Source organism: Haliotis cracherodii, unplaced genomic scaffold (genome assembly GCF_022045235.1).
Source record: "Haliotis cracherodii isolate W230 unplaced genomic scaffold, xgHalCrac1.p SCAF_2, whole genome shotgun sequence".
Classification (NCBI taxonomy): Eukaryota; Metazoa; Mollusca; class Gastropoda; order Lepetellida; family Haliotidae; genus Haliotis; species Haliotis cracherodii.
In genome coordinates, this window is record NW_027266275.1 from 60,494,746 (window position 1) to 60,517,949 (window position 23,204).

General features: G+C 40.4%; 3 protein-coding genes across 3 annotated transcripts; 2 read left to right on the forward strand and 1 right to left on the reverse strand.

The window, feature by feature from the left end:
• Positions 1 to 1,738: 1,738 nt before the first annotated feature.
• LOC139468598 (uncharacterized) lies at positions 1,739 to 4,709 on the forward strand. The gene is made up of 4 exons (XM_071250719.1): positions 1,739 to 1,873; positions 1,999 to 2,079; positions 2,961 to 3,246; positions 4,634 to 4,709. The coding sequence occupies exons 1-3, from the start codon at positions 1,739 to 1,741 to the stop codon at positions 3,234 to 3,236; spliced, it is 492 nt and encodes a 163-aa protein (XP_071106820.1). The 3' UTR covers positions 3,237 to 3,246; positions 4,634 to 4,709.
• A 1,663-nt stretch (positions 4,710 to 6,372) lies between these two features.
• LOC139469340 (large ribosomal subunit protein bL27-like) lies at positions 6,373 to 7,918 on the reverse strand. Its single transcript, XM_071251481.1, has 3 exons — positions 7,827 to 7,918; positions 6,919 to 7,100; positions 6,373 to 6,673 (listed from the first exon to the last, which is right to left on the reverse strand). Exons 1-3 carry the CDS (start codon positions 7,888 to 7,890, stop codon positions 6,479 to 6,481), a joined length of 441 nt encoding a protein of 146 aa, XP_071107582.1. The 5' UTR covers positions 7,891 to 7,918; the 3' UTR covers positions 6,373 to 6,478.
• Positions 7,919 to 8,083: 165 nt separating this feature from the next.
• LOC139469696 (crossover junction endonuclease EME1-like) lies at positions 8,084 to 21,679 on the forward strand. The gene is made up of 11 exons (XM_071251940.1): positions 8,084 to 8,245; positions 9,566 to 10,369; positions 11,250 to 11,372; positions 11,680 to 11,838; positions 12,638 to 12,730; positions 15,386 to 15,507; positions 15,739 to 15,871; positions 16,470 to 16,585; positions 17,219 to 17,402; positions 18,605 to 18,661; positions 21,569 to 21,679. The coding sequence occupies exons 1-11, from the start codon at positions 8,084 to 8,086 to the stop codon at positions 21,677 to 21,679; spliced, it is 2,064 nt and encodes a 687-aa protein (XP_071108041.1).
• The last annotated feature ends 1,525 nt before the right edge of the window (positions 21,680 to 23,204 follow it).

Here is a 23,204-nt window from a genome sequence, read left to right on the forward strand (position 1 = left end):
AAAGGCTTGAGTTCGTTCAAACCACAGAGTATCTGGTATATTTGATTGCTTCATGGGTGTGAGGCAAGGGTGTGTGCTTAGTCCATTTTTGTTTCAGTTTTTTATCAAACGAATTGGTTACAGAAATGGAACAAAAATGTCGTTTTGATGTTCAGTTACATCCGGAATTTATTCATATTTTTCTACATCTATCTGCGGATGACCCTATTGTGTTTGGCAGTTGACAACAACTTACAAATGGAGCTGAATATCGCGCACGATTACTGTTGTAAATGGGAAATGTCAGTGAATCTACTTTAAACGAAAAATAGTTTATTTTAAAAATGGGGAAGGTTTATCACATTATGAAAAATGGTATTATGATGGACATGCGGTTGAAGTAGTTACTGGATACAGTTATCTTGGCTTGTATTTTAGCAACAGATTACTGTGGTCGAAAGCTTTAAGTAATATTGCAATTCAGGCAAGAATGGTGTTCATGGTCCTGTTAATTAGTATACGTTCCTTGAAACCATACTCGCCTCACTTTTTCTCCAAATGATTTGATGCAAAGATAACACCAATACTTTTATACGGGGCTGACATTTGGCGTTTCAGTGACATAGAACCATTAGAATAAGTTCAAGTGTATGCCCGTAATCGTCTTTTAAATGGAAAGTTATCAACTTCAAATAATGGGACGAGTGTGGTCGATATTCTATTCAGTCGCTTGCTGTTTTGAAATGTGTCAAATATTGGCTGTCTCTTTTCAATATGCAGGAATCTCGTTTACCCCAAAATGTTACAATATGTTGCGGTTGTACGATGAACAAACGAAACTTAAACTATTAAGTTTTTATTAGGATTTGGTGATGTCAGGTACTTTCAAACATATGGTAATAAAACCGTATTTTAAAATATGTTACGACAACGGTTAGAAGACAACTTTTTTTCAGGTTTGGCATAGTAATTCATCTGAAAGCCCCCACAATGGCTTATTATGCACAGTTTAAAACATCTATTGTATGTGAGACCTATTTGAGTAGTATTACTGATAATAAATTCAGGACCACACTGACTCGTTTTCAGCTTAGTTCTCACAAATTAAACATTGAACGTGGACGACATTATAATATTCCTCGTGAATTTAGAAGATGTAAAGTGTGTAACTTTAACCATATCGAAAATGAATATCACTTTTTGTTAATTTGTCCAGCTTATAGATCTAGCCATATTAGGCAAAGTTACATAGAATTTAAATTCTACATCTTTCCAAATATTCAGAAGTTTAATACACTACTGTCATAGCAAGACCCTGTTATTGATATGAATGCAGCAAAATACTTGTTTTATGCCAGTGCTGTAAGAACAAAAATACTCCATCATTGATGGGCCTAATATGCAATTATGTTAAAACTGCTTTTGTTGTGAAGTGAAGTGAATATATCTACGGATATGTTCATTAAACATCAGAATATAATATTAATTAACTATCAGTCGCGCCACATCATTTATTACTTTGTCAAACGCAGTCGCTTCAAAACTTCAAATATAACTTTTGAAGTTAATGATTTTTTTCCATTGACAATCAAGATGCCATGAGCTCAAATGTATGGCGCCTCGTTTCAAGACGAGTGCCTCGATTTGAGGTCCATTCTGTGACGTCACGCGACATTCGTGGAGACGCCCAGAGATCACGAGTTGAGAAGTGCGGGAGATTCAAACTCGTGTTTTCCAGACAACCAGCGGCATATCAGCAATGACGGAGACAATGTTGTCAGCCTCTGGGGCAAAGCTTTACCGCCATGGGTCAGCATGGGAGACCCTGGACGAGAGATATAAGAGACTTGCCTCAATCACCCCTCTACCCTCCACACGCAGGGGTGAAATCCTGGTAGGTTCACATACATTGAATTTCGTGATAGGATATTGTATTAACAATGGGATGCATTGAATCCAGGAGGATAACTGTTTCTATGTGCATCCCAATAATTATGTTACACCTGCCTCCCTACACAGATCGAGACACTCGGCGAGAGGATAGCTCGGATTTCAAAGCAGCAGAGAGAAGCCCGACGCCGTGATCGACTTGCAGCTGAAGTAGGGGTAAATATCTTACATATGGTAGCATGCATGCATACCGGGATAGGTCGAAAATCATCTTAAGTTATAGTCCGCATTTAATATAATTTTATGGTATTAACCTTTGCTTGCGGGTTGTTTCAGAATGAAATATTGTTTCAATACATGTAACTTATTTTCTGTTATTTTCTGTATGAACTACTAATACAACATTTTAATTCAAACGGAACAACCCAACTTATATAATAGTCAGAGAGAATTATTACATTGATTGCAAACAAAAACCTTTCAGGGGTTTACAGGGTTGAGTGAAATTGGGGTGTAACTGAATACTAATGATAACGAGATTCAATCTAAAATTAACATATACTACTCAAAAGAAGTTAAGGAACACCCAATTCATGTTCTTTCTAGTAGTATTCATAATAGTGTCCGGGTTGCATTAGTGTATGGTTTATACTTCTTCTTCTTTTTTAAAAAATGGTTCATATTTTGATTAGCTTTATCTTTCATGGTGCTGAATCCACGTGTTTACCAATTTGTATTCGCTGGATCGGTTTTTACCTAGTTCTGATTTTCGCGTCCCGACACCATGATTGTGTGTGTTTGTTTGTTTGTTGTTTGACGCCGCACTCAATATTCCAGCTATATGACGGCGGTCAGTAAATAATCGAGTCTGGACCAGACTATCCAGTGAATGTTTTCATGAGCATCGATTCACGCAATTGACATACGATGACATGCATCAACCATGTCGGCGAACCTGACTACCCAAACCCGTTAGTCGCCTCTTACCACAAGCACAGTCGCCTGTTAGGCAAGCATGTGTTGCTGAGGATCTATTCTACCCGAGATCTTATTGAATGACTTAATTGTTGAACTATGTAATTTTGTTGTAGGTTCTATCCCAAATGGACCAAGCTGTCGGAACCATCGGCCTTCAGGGGACGGATCAGCCCCGTCCAAGGGTCATCAGGTCAGCCAGAGCCAGAGGGGCAGTCCCAGGATACCCCTATGGGGAGTTCCTTCACTTTGAGCGCGGACCTCACAAGGGCCGAAACTTTGACACCATCATGGACCCTGTTGTCATCAGGAGGTCATCCTACGCCCGTGGAGCTCCTCCACCCATTGTCACATTCAGCAAAAGGGCCCAAGAACTCATCGGGGACTTCTAAAGACATGCAGGTGGGTCTTCTTTGGGAAGGAGTGGTTGTTCACTATAGAGTTGCCATCAATGCAGTTTGTGATAAGTGTTCCCCTGTCAGCTTTTGCAAGGAAACAGGAGAGCCCAAAGCGTGGAAAGTGGTGTTGGTTTAACCCTGCACTAGTAGGATGGTGGCCTGTCCATAATCGAATCTGGACCAGACAAACCAGTGATTGACATCATGAGCATCAATCTATGTAATTGGGATACGATCATCGATGACATGCATCAACCAAGTCAGCGAGTCTGACCACTCGATCCCATTAGTCGCCACTTACGACATGCATAGTCGACTTTTAATGCAAGCATGGGTTAGTGAAGACCTTTTCAAATCCTGATCTTCACAGGTTGAGTGATTATATGAGTAACGCTCTACGCCACCTGGGTATGATGACGCGCAATCCACCAAGTCACCAAGCATGATCACCAGTGCATTAAGTTGCCCTGTATCACAAGCATAGCAATTCCGACCCAAAATCCGCAAGCATAGATTTTAGCTTATCAAACTATTTATCGAACCAACATAGCGATAGTGTCATCAGGACAAACATCACAAGGAAGCCAGTCTAGGATTTGAACAAACAATAAACAGTTTTGAGCAAATAGCATATTCTATCTGTGCTGAATATTATCTAGGTGTTGGTATTCAACCAGTAATCGTATCGTATGTCATGCTCGTATGAAAATCAAATGTTATTTTGCTACTGCGTGGATACCCCTTGAAGTGTCATTCTTGTGGTTGAGTATTGTTCTCCTTTACTGAGCCCTTTGGTAATGTTTCTATCATTCATGTCCTTGTGACCAGGGTGCCTTTGTACAGAGCCATCTTAGCGATAAGGAGATCGTAACTCCCATACCTTAACATAGACTTACGACAGTCGTAGCGCTGACGTTGTTTTGAACGACGACACCCAAATAGCTTTTTCGGGTTATGATGGTGGTATCAATACAAATTTGAACATCTTCAATTTTCAATATATTGATGGCCATGCCATTGTAAAATCTAGGACATGAAGGAAATATGCTAAGCCTCTCCACAAACTACCACACATCTGAATCTTGACCATAGGTTGAATATGTACAGGTACAGGTATGTAATGATCAGGTAACATACATATTGAGCAGCAACCCATGCTTGCAGTAAAAGGCGACAACGCTTGTCGTAAAAGGTGACTAAAAGGATCGGGTGGTCAGGCACACTGATTTGGTTAATGCATGTCATCGTATCCCAGTTGCGTGGATCGATGCTTATGATGTCAATCACAGGATTGTCTGGTCCAGACAGACCGCTGTTACATAGCTGCAATTCTTCTTTGACCATTGTATGTATCTTGGTATATGTTCTATAGTACAATGTCTTGTTTCCAGAACTAACTCCTCCCTGGACAGGAGGTGAATACAGAGATGGCCGTGTACATCAGTCTGTCCACCAACACCATCAGAATACACAGACTACAGCCACTCAGCAGTATCAGTGCAATAGTTGAATCTTATCGCATGAACACTTGTGCATCTTTGTGCTTTTTGTACACTGTAAATTTGCAACGATGGATCACAGCGATGCGGCTGATCCTTGGTAGAAAAATAATATTGTTTGCATCTCATGCATATTAGGTGAAGCTGTTTATCCACTATATTTCCACACAAAAATATCTTGGAGCTTGTCATTGACAGCAATTGTTTTCTTGAAGTAAGTAAGTTTTGTTAATGTGATGCAATGAAAAGAAATGTGCAAACGAAAAACAAATATACAAAATGATATAGCTTGATTGATAGTGAGTGAGTGAGTTAGGTTTAACGCCGCTTTTAACAGTATTCCAGTTATATCACGGCGTGTCAGCTTAATGTGGGAGGAAAGCCCGAAGTGATGCAGATCTCAGACGTTTACCACTTCGGTGAAACCCACGAGCACAGGTATGGTGCTGACAAACCTAGAAACATAATCGAGGCGAACCGGGATTCGAACCCACAATCATAGGTTTCTGGCGTGCCCAAGGGACGCAACTCTGCACCGCAAATCGCAGCGCCTTAGACGACTGGGCCACCCGTGCCCCCAGTTTGATTGATAAAAAAAAACATTAAAAAAACATATCACTTTACATAATATTTTGAGTCATATATTTCCCATGCTTACATGTACTTCCTTTTTGTACAGTTGAAAATAAATTTAACCAGTTAATATCAGTATTGATTCAATTAATTATGTGTGAAGTGATGTGAGGTTTTAGATGTACATTTTGCTGAAATATTAAAAAGCATCGGAGTAATTATGGCTGTGAGTAATGACCTGTGAAGATTCTGGGTTAAAAATTGGTCTTCAGCAACCAAAGCTTGTCTTGCTCGTGGACTTGGTTAGTGCATGTAAACGTTTCCCAATTTCAGAGATGGGTGCTCATGATGTCAATCACTGGACTGTTTGGTCCAGACTAATTACTTATAGACTGCCGTCATATAACTGGAAAATTGTTGAACAAGCAAAGCAAAAACCAAAACTGCCACTAATAAAGGGTGTGTTAGGGGTCTTACTGTGGGGAATCAAACCCAGGCCTTCCGTGTGACAAGTAAAGGCTTTTACCACTAGGTGAGTGAGTGAGTGAGTGAGTTGGGTTTAACACCGCTTTTAACATTATTCCAGTTATATCACGGCGTGTCAGCTTAATGTGGGAGGAAAGCCCGAAGTGATGCAGGTCTCAGACGTTTACCACATCGGTGAAACCCACGAGCACAGGTATGGTGCTGACAAACCTAGAAACATAATCGAGGTGAACCGGGATTCTAACCACAATCATAGGTTTCTGGCGTGTCCAGGGGATGCAACTCTGCACAGCGAATCGCGGTGCCTTAGACAACTGGGCCACCCGTGCCCCCTTTTACCACTAGGGGGACTGACAGCCCTACTGAAAAAGAAAAGTGCAATAATGTAATTTTTGTGGCCGTTTATTTCTTCCCCCTGCCCCCTCTATAAAATTCTACACACTAGTTGGCTTAACTTCAAAAGTACGATCAAAGTAATCTCCCCTTGGAATGCATGGCCAAGCCATTGTATGCACAGTACGAAGGGACCATCCTGGTTTTAAAAGGACTGATTACAAGACACTGTTGCTGTTCCTTATATGTTACTTTATTACCATATAAAACCGACACATAATTTTCTCTGCATGTTCATATTCGCTAAACACTGTCACTCAACACACATCTTGAATAAATCGTTGTCTATGTCTCTGACACAAGTCTGAACTTCCCACGTAGTGGTGTTGGAACAACATGGAAGAACTTTTTGTATATCACAGCCCCTTCTTGTACAGGGGCATACATTGGACTGTCTGGGAAGGGAGATAACTGCTCTGCTGTAACCATCACATTTCCATCTGTCATTGCATAGAGGCTGTTACCTCGTTTAAATTCAACCTGAAAAAAAAGCATCGTATGACATAATATTCTTGGTGATAATTATTCTTTTTTAATGCTGCGTTCTTTGGAATACAACTCACTGTCACTTCCTTTCTACATTTAGGATATAAACATTTATTTTCAGTTTTGTGATGTTACCATGGTTACTGAGTAGTTGATCCTATGGCTAACATGAATTTCATTTGAAACGATCAATGTATAAAGTTTTCCATTTGATTTCATGCATTATCATGCTGACATACATTTTCTCCTGGGTAAAACCTCATAGCCTTCTGTTTGACTAGCTGTTCTCCTGCATGTACGAAAGCCCCATCTTGTCTCTTCCATCCCAGCCGTTTCCCAACTGTACGTCCTGGTTTATTACTGATAGCTGCTCTCTGTGCCATACGCCTGACAGGGACTGCACTGACGACACAAGGTGTTCCTGAAACAAATATTTACACTTATCTGACAAGTCAGCTAAGATGGTGAAAGCATGTTTTGATGGTCAACAAAGAAGCAACCCATAACAATTTGTATTTAATTTGATGAAACCTTGCTCATTTGTTTTCAAATGGTTATATCGCATGAACACAGAAGTTATCAGTGTACACTACACGTATCAAATGGCAACTATGATATATGTCTTTAGTTGTTTGGATACAAGTTAGTGCTCATTTAGAAGGTAATCATCCCCGATTGTTTACTCAAATTCCATTAGATTCATTTGTTGATGGCGCCAGATAACCCATACCCTAACTAACAACTAACCCTAATGATGGTGAAGGGATATTTGATTGGAAAGGAGTACGTAACCCTTACGGTAGTAAACATGGTAAAGGTGATCCAGAGGATAATGACTGAGTTGGGGTAACCTACCCAAACCCCGACACAACTAACACTAAGGATCGAAGAAGCAAGACCAGAGCCAATTAGCGCATTACGTTGCGACCGGTTGAAGTCTTGCCACCCGTTTCATACTGGCATAATATATCTAGGTTACCAAAAAACGACCTGTCTGTCAAAGAAACATGCGCGAAAACTATGTACATTCCAACAATCTACAAACTGAAATGAGGCACGCGAAACACGATTGTCTTTCACTTGGTCATGCTCTGGATTCTGATCGTCATCAACAATAACACTGTCAGAAAGCACAGGTCAAAGTTACCAATGATTTTCCTAGCAGCAACTGACAGAAGCTGCGACGCGGCCCTGTTCGTGTGCGCAGCCATCTTGAAAGAACCCGTATGTTGTCATGAAACTAAATGGATCGCATGCACCATTACAAAATGGTATTCCAAGCAATGTAAAGTCTCCACCAGCAAATAGGCATATTTAGTAATTGGAGATACAATTACAATATTAAATTATCCGAACATATGCAGAAATCAAGCTCTATGAATACCGGAAAGCGGAAGAATATATATGGCGGGGAGTTCAAAAGCTGTTATGGACAGATTCGCAGATGCATCTACGCTTTTGCAAGTGTCAAACGTATTTCCCGACATTGAGAGTGACATCATCAGAAAGGACCTCAGTTTTACCCACAGTGCAGAGCAAACAATCAACAGAATACTTGATGGAACGGTACTGAGTTCGAGCACTAGTCGTTTTAGGCCTAGATTGCCCAAGTTGGTAACGAAGTCAGGAAAACTTCAATTTTTTTGGACTAGTGCTGAGATTATCACAGAAAATAGATTTGATAGGTCGTTATGGAAATTGTTCAGAATGACACTCATTAGATCAATATTTGTAAGATACCATGGAACAGGTAGGCCCAAGTGTATCTGATGAAAGGTGGCTGCAAAGTCGAAAAGGTACTCCTCCACACCACGATTTTCTCAGAGCTCCAGATACCATTTTGAGCAATTGAGTTTTTACTCGAAGGTTTCTTATAACTTTTTTCATTATTTTCTTACTTATCTGTTCATCACTCTATTGGGTTTTACCCAAAATGAGTAAGCATTTGGAGATTTTAAAAAAATGAAACAAGTTTTTATATGTATATAACGGTTCTAAGTAGATCTATAGGCTTGCCGCGGAAAGTTCATAATTGTGTTTCGGAAGTTAGCTCCTTTGTACGCATATTGGAAAAGCTTCATCGGGTATTTACGCGTGATGTTTTCAAACAATTGAGTTTTTCATTTAATCCATGCGTTTAATGCACGCAAATAAGCAGCTTATCTGTAGCTCTGTATTCTTTACTTTGCACTTTTGCAGAGATTGTGAAGATGAATACAAATTCAGCATCAGAAGTTAGAATGTTAGAAGACGTGAATCATCACTATGTATTAGAGACCAGTGGATGTCGGATAGTAAAAGCAGAGCAGTACACAGTTACAATTTCACAACTAGCCCATGGGATACATATGGCCTGTCATAGCATTTTTATTTGTATTGTACAGCTACAAATTCTTGTAAACAAACATATTCATTTGGCTTGCATCTTACGCTTTCAATGCATAGCCCATGATATTGGGCTCTGGGCGTATTTCTAGAATTTGCAGTGCTACTCTTGGGTTTCTGCTTTATGCTGATGGTCATCCAATCTGTGCATGTTAATTAGGACTAAAGCAGAAATAATATATATACAGTAAATTACATTTGAAATAAAATAAACACACTTATAAGAAACTGACCGATATAAAAAACTTATTTTCAGTCCCGTCCATTGTTGTATATATGCAGTATATATGCTTATAATGCACTACGGTTAGTATGAAATAAAATTAGTGGTCCCTTTGAGTTCGTTATGACGATAATTACTGTACTTTCAAATGGGTATTATTGGTGATGCAGCAGTACCCAAAAAACATGTAATAATGCTTATTTACTTTCATCCTATGAAAAATGTATATGTTGAATGGATTATTATCTGTAAAAATATAAATATTTGATTTGTTTCAGATTTTTCAGTCAAGCCCACAAAAAAATAACAGCAGTGGAAGCTATGCCTGCAGCTCTACTGATATCAACAGTGATAGTGACCTTGACCTTCCACCTTTAAAACTGAAGGTCAATCCTCGGTGTCCGCCAAGGGGATCCTATGGAAATGCTTCAAAGTATGACAATGATGTCATAGACCTCTCACAGGACGATCACAGTGACACAGATGTTAACTCGGACACTGACACGGAACTGCCAGACTTAGATAATCCGACAGGAAAACATAACAATGATGGGAGTAATGTAGATTCTTCAAATCATATTGAGAATATCAGTGCAGCGAAAACACACGAGAAAAATAATCACAATTTGAAGAAAACCTCGAACACACATACTCATACAGATACCAGTCATAAATGTAATGCTAATTTGTGTAGTTACGAAACAGCATGTGATTTAGCAGGTGACCCAAGTTCCAAAATGGTTGAAAATGATTTCAGACCTAATATCTCTGTACACATCAGTGATGATTCAGATGAGGACTATGGACCACTTACCAACAGACTTGGCTTGGCAGAACGATGTGGTCTAGGGACCAAGTCAAGGCTCTTCCCCAAAGTGTCGTCTGCTGCTTCAGATTCAAAAGATGCACAACATGAACGAGATGCAAGTGACTCTTTTGGTTTAGTTCAGGGAGTCAAAAGGAAAAGCAACATCCTTGTTGACTCCAACCAGGCTGAACATAATTGTGAAGATGTCCCTCAGAAGAAAGCCAAGAAGAAGCGAAGCCCTGAGGAGATAGCTGAGAGCAAACGACTGGCTGAGGTACCGAGAGAGCAACAAGTTTCAGTGATTTGTCAAATTCATTGTTTGGTCATAGATAACACAAGTTCTTCTTCACATGAGTGAGTGAGTGAGTGAGTTGGAATTAACACCACTTTTAACAGTATTCCACTTATATCACGGCGTGTCAGCTTAATGTGGGGGGAAAGCCCGAAGTGATGCAGGTCTCAGACGTTTACCACTTCCGTGAAACCCAGGAGCACGGGTATGGTGCTGGCAAAACTAGAAACATAAACGGGGCGAACCGGGATTCGAACCCACAATCAGGTTTCTGGCATGCCCAAGGGACGCAACTCTGCACAGTGAATCGTGGCGCCTTAGATGACTGGGCCACCCGTGCCCCCTTCTTCACATGAAACACATTGTTAACATGGTTGAGATAACACGTCCCAATGTATGTGCATTATGGCTAGATATCTTCATTAGGCTATAATAAACTGTCGAATGCTTTTGCTGAAAATCAAGAAATATAGACATTGTTGTTTTTTCATTTTCTTTTTAAAATGACAATTTCATTGTGAAAATTCATGATAATAATCTAAATTTCAGAGCTGAAAGATTTTGGCTGTTTGGTGTTTTTATGTAAACTTATTGTTGTACTTTTTCTCCCTAAATTTATTTGTCAAAATAGTACCTATGAACACCCAATACAAATTTAAGATAAGTCTAATTGTTGAGGTTGAATGTTGTTTTCTTTTCCTACATTTGCTGAAAATGAGAAGTGCAAGTCAAAGGGATTTTGTCATAATTCTCAAGTTAAAGATCAAAGAATAAGGGAGACCAAAAATACAAATGCAGTATGAAAATAAAAAAGGACCCTAACACCCCCTATATTTCTGACACTTTGGTGCTGCTTTTGCAGGAGAAGCGTGCTGAGCGTGTCAGGGCCCTGGAGGACAAGAAGGCTCAGAAACAGCGAGAGTCAGACATGAAGAAGGCCTTACAGGAGAACAAGAGGCACTACAGGGCCGGGGACTGTGTCAAGGTGAGGGGCCAGCCAGAGCCCTGTCCATAGAGCCATTTTAGCACTGAGATGATCAAACACCCATACAATTACATTGACTTGCAATAGTTTTGCCGCAAAGATCACTCTTTGGAAAGGTGACCAGTATTGGGAGTGAATACCTTCCTTTTCTGTCCTGCATTACTGCTTAAAGATGTTCATGTATCTGAGCTGGTATGTACATCTGATTGCTAAAATATCATCGTTATAATTCTGATCATTTTACATGCCTGGTGATTGATATGTTTATCATCCCATCTAAACTGTGGACTCTTTTTTTTTTGTCCAGTATCTCACTGTGTCAGTAGATCCAGGGGTCATCAACAGTGGTCAGCTTGGGGCGGGTATCTTCAAGGCCTGTGGGGATCTTGGGGCCAAGTGTGTGACTGAGCCCCAGTTTGTCCCTAACACCATCACATGGAAGAGGGAAGTGCTGGACTGTAGTCAGGTGAGCTATCCCCCTTAGGTGCTGGACTGTAGTCAGGTGAGCTATCCCCCTCAGGTGCTTGACTGTTGTCAGGTGAGCTATCCCCCTTAGGTGCTGGACTGTAGCCAGGTGAGCTATCCATCCCTTCTGTCCTCAACACCACATGGAAGAGGGAGGTGCTAGGCTGTAGACAGTTGAGCTATCCCCCTCAGGTGCTTGACTGTTGTCAGGTGAGCTATCCCCCTTAGGTGCTGGACTGTAGTCAGGTGAGCTATCCCCCTTAGGTGCTGGACTATTGTCAGTTGAGCTATCCCCCTTAGGTGCTGGACTGTAGCCAGGTGAGCCATCCATCCCATCTGTCCTCAACACTATCACATGGAAGAGAAAGGTGCTGGACTGTAGTCAGGTGAGCTATCCTCCGTCTGTCCTCAACACCACATGGAACAGAGAGGCACGCACGCACGCACGCACGCGGAAGAAGAGAGGGGTGCTGGACTGTAGTCATTTGAGTTATCCCCCTCTGTCAGTTCTGAACACCACATGGAAGAGAGACATGCTGGGCTGTAGTCATTTGAGATATTTATGATGTTCATCAGATTGTAAGAAATATATATTAAAGAACTGACCTTCACTTTGTGTGAGTTCATTCGAGTATGAACCATCATAGAGTGAGGGCCAAACTGTATGAACGTCGGAGCTTGCGTGTGTAAACTTCAAATAAAAAAATTATTCATATATATTTATGAATAAAAGTATGTGTGAACATGGTCAGTGACTGGAATTAGGAAAAGGAAACATGGTTTCTCCATTGTGTGTACAGGCTACTGCAGTGAAGAAGGAGGTGGTGGAGGAGGATGTGCTTGCAGTGATTCCTACACACGACTTTGTATCCATGGTAACAAACTATACACAGGTGAGTAGAATGTAGAACAGTTCACTAGAATATTTAAGAATTGACTTTCACTTTGTGTGAGTGCATTGGAGTATGAAGATTCATATAAAATGAATGTCAATTCTTATAAGTTTAAACTTATTTTAAAACTTATTCAATCTCAAACTATGCATTTCATCCTTCTTCTTCAATCCTGGTGTGGAAATGCTCCTGAAACAAGTTTCCAGCTTAAAAGAAAATCTCATCCCAACTCATCCCAGTCTTCACCATGGTCACCCTATAAACAATGGTCAAACACTGCCTGAATCCAATACAACCTGATCACCTGACCTACCCAGCATACTCCTCCTCTTTCTAATCGCCTTGGTGTATAAATGTGTTTGAACTGAAGAGAATTATGTTGTTTTATTTTCTGGTTCTTTATAATAGTCTGTCACAATAAACAATCACACAGAGGTTATGGAGACAACGCCCTACTTGTGAGAAATGCAGACACCCTTTCTCTGTGTACGACGACCCTCACTCGCTATGTTGTGACTGTTGTGGTCTATGCTCCTATAAAGAACATGTTGTCAACAGAGCATATAACTCTATATTATATTACCTTAGTAAATGTTAAAGTGAAATTACGATCACTGTTCTTAATCTATGCTGAAAGACATGGAACATGGCCCTTCTTTGTCCATGAAACCTAAACGGACAACGTTATCAGCAATTAAGTTCTGTAAATCTGGAAAGTTTTTGTTCGCCATGAAGTTACAGCGAGCAATCTCATTCAAATTTAAGTTCTCGCTGCCGCTAAACAAAGATCTGAGGACATCCCATTACGGCTCATGTCAGAACGAACTTTCATAAACTTTGACTGACCACTGAAATTAATAACAAGAAGTCGACATCAGCCAATTAGAAAGCAGCTTTCTTGAGCTTTATGGCTCTCGTTTCAACCTAGCGACTTCCATTTCAGACTACGCTTGAAAAATATGTTGACACAGTTCTCGGGACACTCGACATGGATTGAACGATCGCCTTTGATTCAACATTCAACATGGATCATACAAACGTAATGGATCTGCCAATGTTGTCACCCCTCTCCCAGGAATCGACATCACCAGGGATCGGTTGATCCATATCGATCATACCATGGATATGGATCAACCTTTCAACTGGATTGGCTGATCAATGTGTCAAAGTCGGAGACCATCCCCACTCAGTGCCTCCAATTCACATGAACGCTGTTCGACACCCAAGCGGTGTTTGCCTCCCACTCCCTCAGGGACATCTCAGTCTCCGATGTTCAGGGACTCCATCAGTTTGGACCAATAGTCCTGGCCCAACAGCAGTCTGTCATCGCAGATGATGAAACCTGGTACCAGCATTCTACAGAATCGTGGGTCGTATCTTGTGACTACGGAAATAAATAATTGCATTTATTTCACTGATTATTATTCTTTCATTCGGGGCCCAGACTTGAGTTCCCAATGGAGGGTTTATATACTCTTTTGAGAGACTTTATGTCTTCATTATGGAAGTTGCCATTAGGTGCGGCTATTTGTATAAATGGTGTCCCAAACCTCTTCCTGCTAAGTTCTGTCTCGTAACATGTTAGTCTCAAGAGTTCACATACAGGTATTGTCGATTGTTCCCTCTTCTCGTTCGAAACCTGCTCAATCTGTGTTGTTGTGATTGAAACAGTTGATGAAGCGAAAAAAGAGATTCCAAGCTGGCCCACCTTATGTCCGTCACACATATTGTGTTTTGTAGAACTTACTTGGTAAACAGGGTAGGTTAAGGTTGTGGCTGCATAGGCTTCCCCTTCTTCAAAACTACGGGGTTGCTCAGTAGATCGACGTCCTGTGCGAAACCAGAGAACAAGAGTTCATGTTAAGACTGTCTGAGTAACGCAAAGGGGTTTTAAGAAGCAACCCATACACTAGTCTATCCTTACCCACATTAAACATTGTGACAATCATCAGATTGGATCATACTTTAGAACCAGCTTCCTCGTGTGCGTCTCACAGTTGAGGTATCTGCAACCCAGCTTCCAACCGTGGGATAAATGCATAGTGTGAGATAGTAAAAATTTAAACATTTGAAAAGTTTACAATAATTGTATATTGATCCTCATATATACTCATCCTATCTCACATGCTAAACACCAACCCAACCATCCCTGCATCATGGTTACACCAGCCTGTATGCTCTAGAAAGAGGGGGCAAGGTTGGCCTAGTCGTCTAAGGAGCCGCGATTCGCTGTGCAGAGTTGCGTCCCTTGAACACGCCAGAAACTATACATCAGCATCAGCATCAGTCTGGACTAGTACAAGCAGCCACACACACACACACGCGTGCATGCACGCCACTATATAAGTGCAATAATCTTGGATGCAACGTTAAACCCAATTTCACCTCACCTTATTTTGTCCACCAACTGCCTACTCCCAGGGTAGTCTCCCCTACACCAGTCTGTGTCACAATCACCTCCCAAACAGCCAGTAGTGAGGCATGTAAATGAATCATTACATCCAAATGGTCACAGAATTCCTCTGATTATGATCCTTGGCCTGTCAGCACCCTATGGGTATAGCATGAGTGATAAACATATACCACCTTCCTCACACTGGACTGAAACACGTTGATATCACCAATATACTCCAGGATGTTCATGTTCGCGTCTAGATGCAGCAGGGGCTCGGACAAGCTGGAGCCATGACGGTGAGGGACTACATCCAGACACTGCAGAGTGTGTATGCAGGGAAAGCCATATCAGTTTTTGTCACAGGAAAAGAGAAGTATTTTAGGTGAAAACCCTTTCTTTCTGCGCATTTTTCCAAAATATTCTCAAAACTATCAAAAATGTGATATTTTTGCTTGCCGAGGGATGGACCATGTCAATACATAGCGTATTCTTGGTGTGATATGTGGTGATAATTTGTAAACAGTTTGAATAAATATATTTCTGAGGAGAGGATCTTCACACTGTCTGACGATGTCAATGTAGGTATTGATAAGCTAAGTTGTGATGTTGCCAGTGATCTGAAGCTTTCTAACAAGAGGAACCATCGTGACGCTGTGTTAAACGTCGGCGGTGGCGATGGACAGAGACCGAGGAAGACAAAGAAAGGCGGGTCGGACAGAGTGATATCCCGAGTTGAGATGGAGGAGGTGAGAGGGAGCATGGCAGCCATATTGAAAATTTGGTTTTTGTACAGAACTCAGCCAATTCTGTATGTATCATTGTGAAATTTGATGCGATATACAGTAACTTATATTATTTTCATTGCAATTTTCACCTTCATGTACACGAGTAACTGCAGTCATAGCCTTTTTGGTCCTCAACCGAGTCAATCCTGGTAGGACTTTTGAAGGTATAATTTCATCGATATGACATGTCGCCAGATTCCCAAAAAATTCAAGTGAGATATAGTTTTTGTGGTGTCAACCAATATCAACCATTAACTATTTTAATGTGAATAGGGGGCACGGGTGGCCCAGTCGTCTAAGGCGCCACGATTCGCTGTGTAGAGTTGCGTCCCTTGGGCACGCCCGAAACCTATGATTGTGGGTTCGAATCCTAGTTCGCTCCAATTATGTTTCTAGGTTTGTCACCCGTGCTCATGGGTTTCACCGAAGTGGTAAATGTCTGAGACCTGCATCACTTCAGGCTTTCCTCCCACTTTAAGCTGACACGTTGCGATATAACTGGAATACTGTTAAAAGTGGAGTTGAACCCAACTCACTCACTAATTTAATGTGAATACAGGCCCTGATAGATGCTCAGCTCCACACAAACTGCATCGTGCAGTTTGCAGAGACAAGTCAGGATGCAGCAGACCTGGTCAAGTCCTTCACCAAAGCTGTTGCAGACAAACCTGCCAAGTAAGTTGAGTTGATCAGTTGTGATCTGGTTTCTGTTGTTGATAGCCATTTATGCACTAAAAACTTCCTCAATATTTCCCTGCAATGTTTCTGTACCACTTAGTCGTACTTTGTATGATGGTGAAATTACTGAATGACTGTGTGAGGTAGTACATTCCTAAGAATGTACCTCTACTACCCCTGACAAAACTTTTTGTCCCAATGATATGAAGATATGTAAAATCATTGCTGGTTCCGGGAGATGGTGGACTAGCCTCATAGTCAAAGCCTTTGCACGCCATACCCAAGGCCTGGGTTCGATACCTCACATGGGCACAATGTGGGGGCACCATTTCTGATGTCCTCCACTGTGATATTTCTGGAATATTTCTAGGAGCATTATGACGGCCTACCAATCATGATTAGTTCCATACAAACTAAGAATATTCGGTACAAACTTTAAGTAAACTCTGTACTTTACAAACTGAATGTCTTTGAGAAGCATTAAAGAAAATATCAACTGCAAATTTCATGTCTTGCTACCTTGTAAACTTAAAAAATCACATTTTAACAAAGTCTGTTTAAAATATAATGAAACAAAGTCAGATATTGCTTTATTTGCATGATCTAACAATCTTTGATATGCTTACTCAGGAGAGATCGCCTGGAGAACGTATTTGACTTTCTGGCCGAGGGAGCTGCAGGGGTCAAGGTCGACAAAAATGGCAACGGGCTGCTCAAAGTGTGGAAACACCAACTGCTGCAATTTAAGAATGTTGGTCCGGACATGGCGGAGGCCATCATCGCCGTATACCCATCTCCCCGCCTGCTGTATGAGGTAACCACCTAGCTGCCTCATCAGCACAGTACGCCTAGCTAGATTCGACCATTAACCTCAATATGATCTTACGTTATTGTGCTAGATTTGAAGGGTCCTTGCGTATGTGTTTATTCACAAATGGCCAAGATGCATCCGGTCCAATGTACCCATCGATGTAAGACTGGAGAGCCAGTGAGCAGTAGAATACATAGCTCTGCCATACCCAGTGTGATATGAATAAGTTGTCTTCGCCAGTGAAGCCCCAATATTAAACTGATGTAGGCTTCGTGTGGCTTTGTGGTGAGGTGAAGTGAAATGGGGTTTAACGTCGCGTCCAAGGTTATTGCACTTATATGGCGACATGCATGCAGGTGTGTATGTGTGGCTGCTTGTACTATTCCGGAAGATACCGAATTATAGTGCTAGCCCGCAGTCTAACATGAATACCACACTCAGACACAGTATACTGACTCCAAGCTGACCAGTCCTTGTTTTAGCCCCTTAATGCCAAGTGCAAGACAGGGTAACAACAAGTACTATCTTTTAACGTCTCTTGGTATGAGGTGGCCAGGGATCGAACCCCGGACCTTCCACTCTACCACTAGTCCATGGAGGCGGTCGCGGGCTTTGTGTAAGAATCACACAGGGTACTTCAATGTTTAATCTACCAGTGAAGATCCAGGGTAGAACAGGTCTTCAGCAACCCATCCATGCCATCACAGGCGACTATGCTTGTCATAAGAGGCGACTAATGGGATTGGCTCGCTGACTTGGTTGCTGCATGTCATCATATCCCAATTGAATGGATCGATGCTCATCGCGTGAATCACTGGATTGTCTGGTCCAGACTCGATTATTTACAGACCGCCATCATATATAGCTGGAATATTGCTGAGTGCGGCGTTAAACAAAAAAAAATCAAACAAACAATGTTTATTCAAATAAATGGTTTCTTTGGTAAAAGCATTCCAACAAGATGCATCCTTGATTTGTTGTGATATATACCCTGGACCCATTAGCAGTTCAAAGGACATCCAAAAATAGATGTCCAATCAAATTACACTGTTTATTCTAGACTATTGCTTGCTTGTCTTCGCAAATACTACCAGAACGTCTTGTAATTTTGAATTTGGGCAAACAGGCTAATATATTTCCAACAAGAAGAACTTGGAATGATCTTTTCAGCTTAAGGTTAAAACATGACATGCACTTTTTGACAGGCTTACAAGAGCTGTACCACTGAAAAGGAGGCACAGAAACTGCTTGAAAATATTGTGGTAAGTAATCTAGAAGCTTATGTTCCACGACCCCTCGGGAATGGGGAGGTCAGACACCATGTAAGGGACATCGGGGGAGGGGGCTGGGATCTTGTATCGAGATTTGATATTTTTTCAGCTACACCTACAGATGTTTTTTTTAAAACTACGAGCCTAAATTTTTAAGAAAGAAAAACACATTTCAACAATGTTATGTTTGTGGCAGTAAGTTTCCATCATATTTTCTCTTGTAAATGGTGCAAACATTACTGACATACTACACTGGACTTATTTCACATGGGCCTGGGGAATTCCTTTGGCACAGGCTTACCTCTGTGGTCTACTGGATAGAGTATCTGCCCGGAGAGCGGAAGGACGTGAATTCGATCCCTGGCTGCGTCATACCAAAAGATGTTAAAAACATGGTACTTGTTGTTACCCTGCCTGGCGCTTGGCATTATTGGGCTGAGACAAGGACTGGTCGGCTCAGAGTCAGTATACTGTGTCTGAGTGGGGTATTCATGTTAAACTATGGCATGGTATCTCTCTCTCTCACACACACACACACACACAAATCGTGAGCGTGAGTTTAACCCCATTTCAACTCACCTCACCTCACCTTTGGCACATGCAGTGAGGTGAGTCAAGATCATGAAACTGAAAAAGCACACTCAAAAGTTTGTAGTTACACTTTATCAAAAGGTATTATTGCATATTTTCATTAACTGCTATGTACCTTCTCTTGGTTGGGGCTCTGTTTTGAAAATGTTGGGGTCAAAATAAGTCAAAGGTCAAGCATTCAGGTTTTATCATTTGTTTGGTTAGTTGGTTTGTTCTTTAACGCCACACTCAGGAATATTCCAGCTATAAGACAGTGGTCTATAACTAATCAAGTCTGGACAAGACAATCTAGTGATTAACATCATGAGCATCAATCCAAGTAATTGGGATATGATGACTTTCATCATCCAAGTCAGCGATCCTGACCACCTGATTCTGTTAGTTCCCTTTTGCAACAAGTGTAGTTGAAACTTGATTGCTGTAGAAGTATTCTTACCCGGATCTTCATGGGTCTCAGGGTTTCTTAAAACAATGTTATGGTCTCAGGTTTTTATAAAACACGGTTATTTAATTGTCATTTTCTGTTGGTGCTTTGTCCTGTCAAAGATCAAATTTGTGGTTATTGTGAAACCTGGTTGTATCATTCATTGCCAGTTACTGTTGCACTTTTACTTTCCAATCATGAGACTTGGGTAAATGTCTTGATTAAGGTCAAAGCTTGGAAGTAATGTTTTTGGACTGGAAGTACATGGTGACTTTAAAAGATTTGAGGATATGGAAGTGGAGGGGCTGCTTTGGCTTTTGCAAGTCCAAGCGAACACGTCTAGCATGTCTAGTTTGATTCTTATTTTCAAGAAAGGAATAAATATTTTTTTCTTCAGGTTCAAGGTTTCAGAATTAATATGACTGGTTTTAAACATTCAGTGTTGGTCTGTCAATTTGCATGCATAATTACCTCATGGATAATCTTTGGGTAGCATTGTCCAAATTCCACAGTGTGACACTGGAATTGCTATTGTGATCCTTCAACACATCAACCTGGTTGTTTTATTTGTGGAACATTTTTCTTTTTCCCATGAATAGTTATGCAATGTTTGAAAAACTTATTTCAATCAGCTGACATATTGTCAGATGTTCTCAAGCATGACATTTGACATTGTCATGTGCTCTTACTTCAATGAGCTGACATATTGTCAGACAAACTCAAGCATAACAATTGACATTGTCATGTGCACCTATTTCAATCAGCTGACATATTGTCAGACAATCTAAAGCATGACATTTGACATTGTCATGTGCACTTACTTCAGTCAGCTGACATATTGTCAGATAATCTCAAGCATGACATTTGACATCGTCATGTGCACTTACTTCAGTCAGCTGACATATTGTCAGACAATCTCAAGCATGACATTTGACATTGTCATGGGCCTAAAGTGTCAGACAATTTGGATCATGCGTTATATATTAAATCAGAATACATCATGATACAGTAATACAGTCAGATGCAGTGTTTGATGAAAGAAATACAATTTACATCAATTGAAGATTTCATTTCTCATGATTTTAGTCAAACTGTAAATTGTCAGACGTAAGAGTGTCCAAGCATGACAGTTAGATGAATAGACCTGTGGTGTTCTCATTTTCTCGATTTGTTTGTGAATACTTTACAGCCAAAAGTTTAGTAGATCATACCTGTAGGCATGCAGGATATTAGTGTATTGTAATGAAGGGTTAACCTCATTTACCTGCTCGCATTGCCTTGAAAATGCTTGTAGGAAGACTGAGATAGATGGCTTTCAACATGAGTTATGATTAGACATGTGTAGTCTTGAAACTTATACAGATACATTGATGGAGCCATTGGGCATATACTCACATGTAATCATTCTCATTGAGTATTTCATAGACTAACATTTAGTCTGGGAAATCTTATATTACACAATAACCTTCTTGACTCTAAAAATAAAAAATAAATTTCCCCGATGCTGTGGAATAGAGCTAGCTAGAGCTGGCTAGACTTGCTTTTGTATATGTTTCTAGATTGTCGGTTGTTTTTTTCATAAAATAATTATATTCGAGTCATGGTGCAGGACTAGGTATTTCAGTTTTCTTTGGGTATTGATATATTTGGCTCCTTTCGACTCAGTCTAATGGGTATTTTGTAGGTCATTTATCATGCACTCAGCCTAATGAAAGGCCTCATTTGGTTTTGATATGTGTATGCATGCCAATTTTATGACTTTTTTCTGTTGTTTATGGGATAAAATTTCTTGGACATTTTGCCTGTGCATCCATCAGCAACAGTTATTACTTCGGAATAATGACAAAAACTGCTTTAAATGAATATCTGTTTCATTCTTTCAGGTGCGAAGAGGAGCTGGTGTGCTTGTCACAAATCGCCGAATTGGAAAAGAACTCTCAAGAAAAATTCATTCTTTGTTTACAAGTACAGATTCAGAATTTATCATAAAGTAATATAATTCAGTATTGACTTCGCGTGCATTAAAGAGAGACTAGGCTCTAGGTTGTCTTTCGTTCAAACTCCACTTTCTTTGTGAGCATGACTGTTAAATTTAATTATATGATTTGCTTCAATGTCACAGTTTATCATTGTTAATGATTACCCTAATTACAGAGAAAAAGTCTCAGGGTTTACACATGGAACTAATAACTTGGTCTAGATCAGGAGTGGAAATGGGCCCAAATCATGGAGAACAGTCTCTCTTTAAGCATGTTAAGTGTAAATTACAGATTGTGTCACAGGTAGACAATTACATATGACTTTCCACATTGTTCAGGTCATTATCACCTTGTTTTGATGTCAGATGTCAGAAACACAATCATTACAATTACCTCAGTAAACTGTCAAAAGGACAAATTGTTGAGAACTCTTTCTTTGTAGGGATTAGAGCAGTCTTGACAGGGTGTGATGACGTATTTAACACACACACACACACACACACACACACACACACACACACACAAGGAAATATGGTTTATATAAGCAGTAGTCCAAATGGGAGGGGTCAGCTCTTTTAATGAATACAGGGAATAATAACTACAGAGTATATTGTTTTAGTGCAGTGACTGTTACGCTACTGTTAGGCTGCTCCATACTTGGCACACTGATGATTTACATTTAGCAGTGTCAAGTATGGCACAAAAGATAAAAATATTTACTTTTTCTGTTCTAATTTTCACTACTAATTACTGTTTGGTGTAACAGCTATGAAAGTAAACATTTAAGGTATGAATCAATATTTTTTACTTAGTGTGCGATAGTGATCAATATTTGTATTGTGAAGTAAAATATTGCAATCCACCGATGCAAGTTGGCCCAGCTGATCCATAGTGCCCACCCCCTTCACCCTGCAAGGGGACTGACAGTGAAATTGACAAGAAGCTGTCCAAACCTGTACTGAGCAGGATTGAAGACTCGCCGCTTGTGTTTCTGACTAAAGCCGGACATTTCGTCTCTTATTGACTGAGACTGTGTTATTGTATGTCCGAAAATGTCCCATGAATAAAACATGTCAAACAATGTCCTTAACTGTTTTAGTTTAATAATATCATTGTAGGTATTTGTCCATCAGGCCAAGCAGGACTATACCACTTTATTTCAAGGTCGAAGTATTAACTGAGAAAACCACTGGTGCATAAATACGGACAATTTGCCATCCATGTATATGCCTCATCATGTATACTAATCAAAACAAGTTAAACAACATCCACAATTGGGAGGCTGTGTGTTGCAATAGCCACCAGCCATGACAGATTAACTGTACAGTTATTTGAAAACAGTTTGTGTTCTTCTGAGTAGTTTACATCATCAGTGATTGTAGCACATCATGCTACCGACAGTTTCAGATTTAGAGGATATTCTGAAATAAACTGGAAGGGAATGATCTGAGAATATACACATTCTGCAAAGAAAACGATGGACATACAACGTTAGAACTGCTATTTGATACAAACTTTATTCCTGAAAACACAACAATAG

What these genes read in the sequence shown, in the direction of transcription:
- LOC139468598 (XM_071250719.1), top strand. Translation starts at nt 1,739, where the DNA reads ATGACGGAGACAATGTTGTCAGCCTCTGGGGCAAAGCTTTACCGCCAT. An exon ending in CACGCAGGGGTGAAATCCTG is followed by an intron (nt 1,874 to 1,998) that starts GTAGGTTCACAT and finishes CTCCCTACACAG; the next exon opens with ATCGAGACACTCGGCGAGAG. An exon ending in GTGATCGACTTGCAGCTGAA is followed by an intron (nt 2,080 to 2,960) that starts GTAGGGGTAAAT and finishes ATTTTGTTGTAG; the next exon opens with GTTCTATCCCAAATGGACCA.
- LOC139469340 (XM_071251481.1), bottom strand. Translation starts at nt 7,890, where the DNA reads ATGGCTGCGCACACGAACAGGGCCGCGTCGCAGCTTCTGTCAGTTGCT. An exon ending in TGCTGCTAGGAAAATCATTG is followed by an intron (nt 7,101 to 7,826) that starts GTAACTTTGACC and finishes TATTTGTTTCAG; the next exon opens with GAACACCTTGTGTCGTCAGT. An exon ending in GGTTTTACCCAGGAGAAAAT is followed by an intron (nt 6,674 to 6,918) that starts GTATGTCAGCAT and finishes CTTTTTTTTCAG; the next exon opens with GTTGAATTTAAACGAGGTAA.
- LOC139469696 (XM_071251940.1), top strand. Translation starts at nt 8,084, where the DNA reads ATGGCGGGGAGTTCAAAAGCTGTTATGGACAGATTCGCAGATGCATCT. An exon ending in AAGTGCTGGACTGTAGTCAG is followed by an intron (nt 11,839 to 12,637) that starts GTGAGCTATCCC and finishes TTGTGTGTACAG; the next exon opens with GCTACTGCAGTGAAGAAGGA. An exon ending in GGAAAAGAGAAGTATTTTAG is followed by an intron (nt 15,508 to 15,738) that starts GTGAAAACCCTT and finishes TGATGTTGCCAG; the next exon opens with TGATCTGAAGCTTTCTAACA.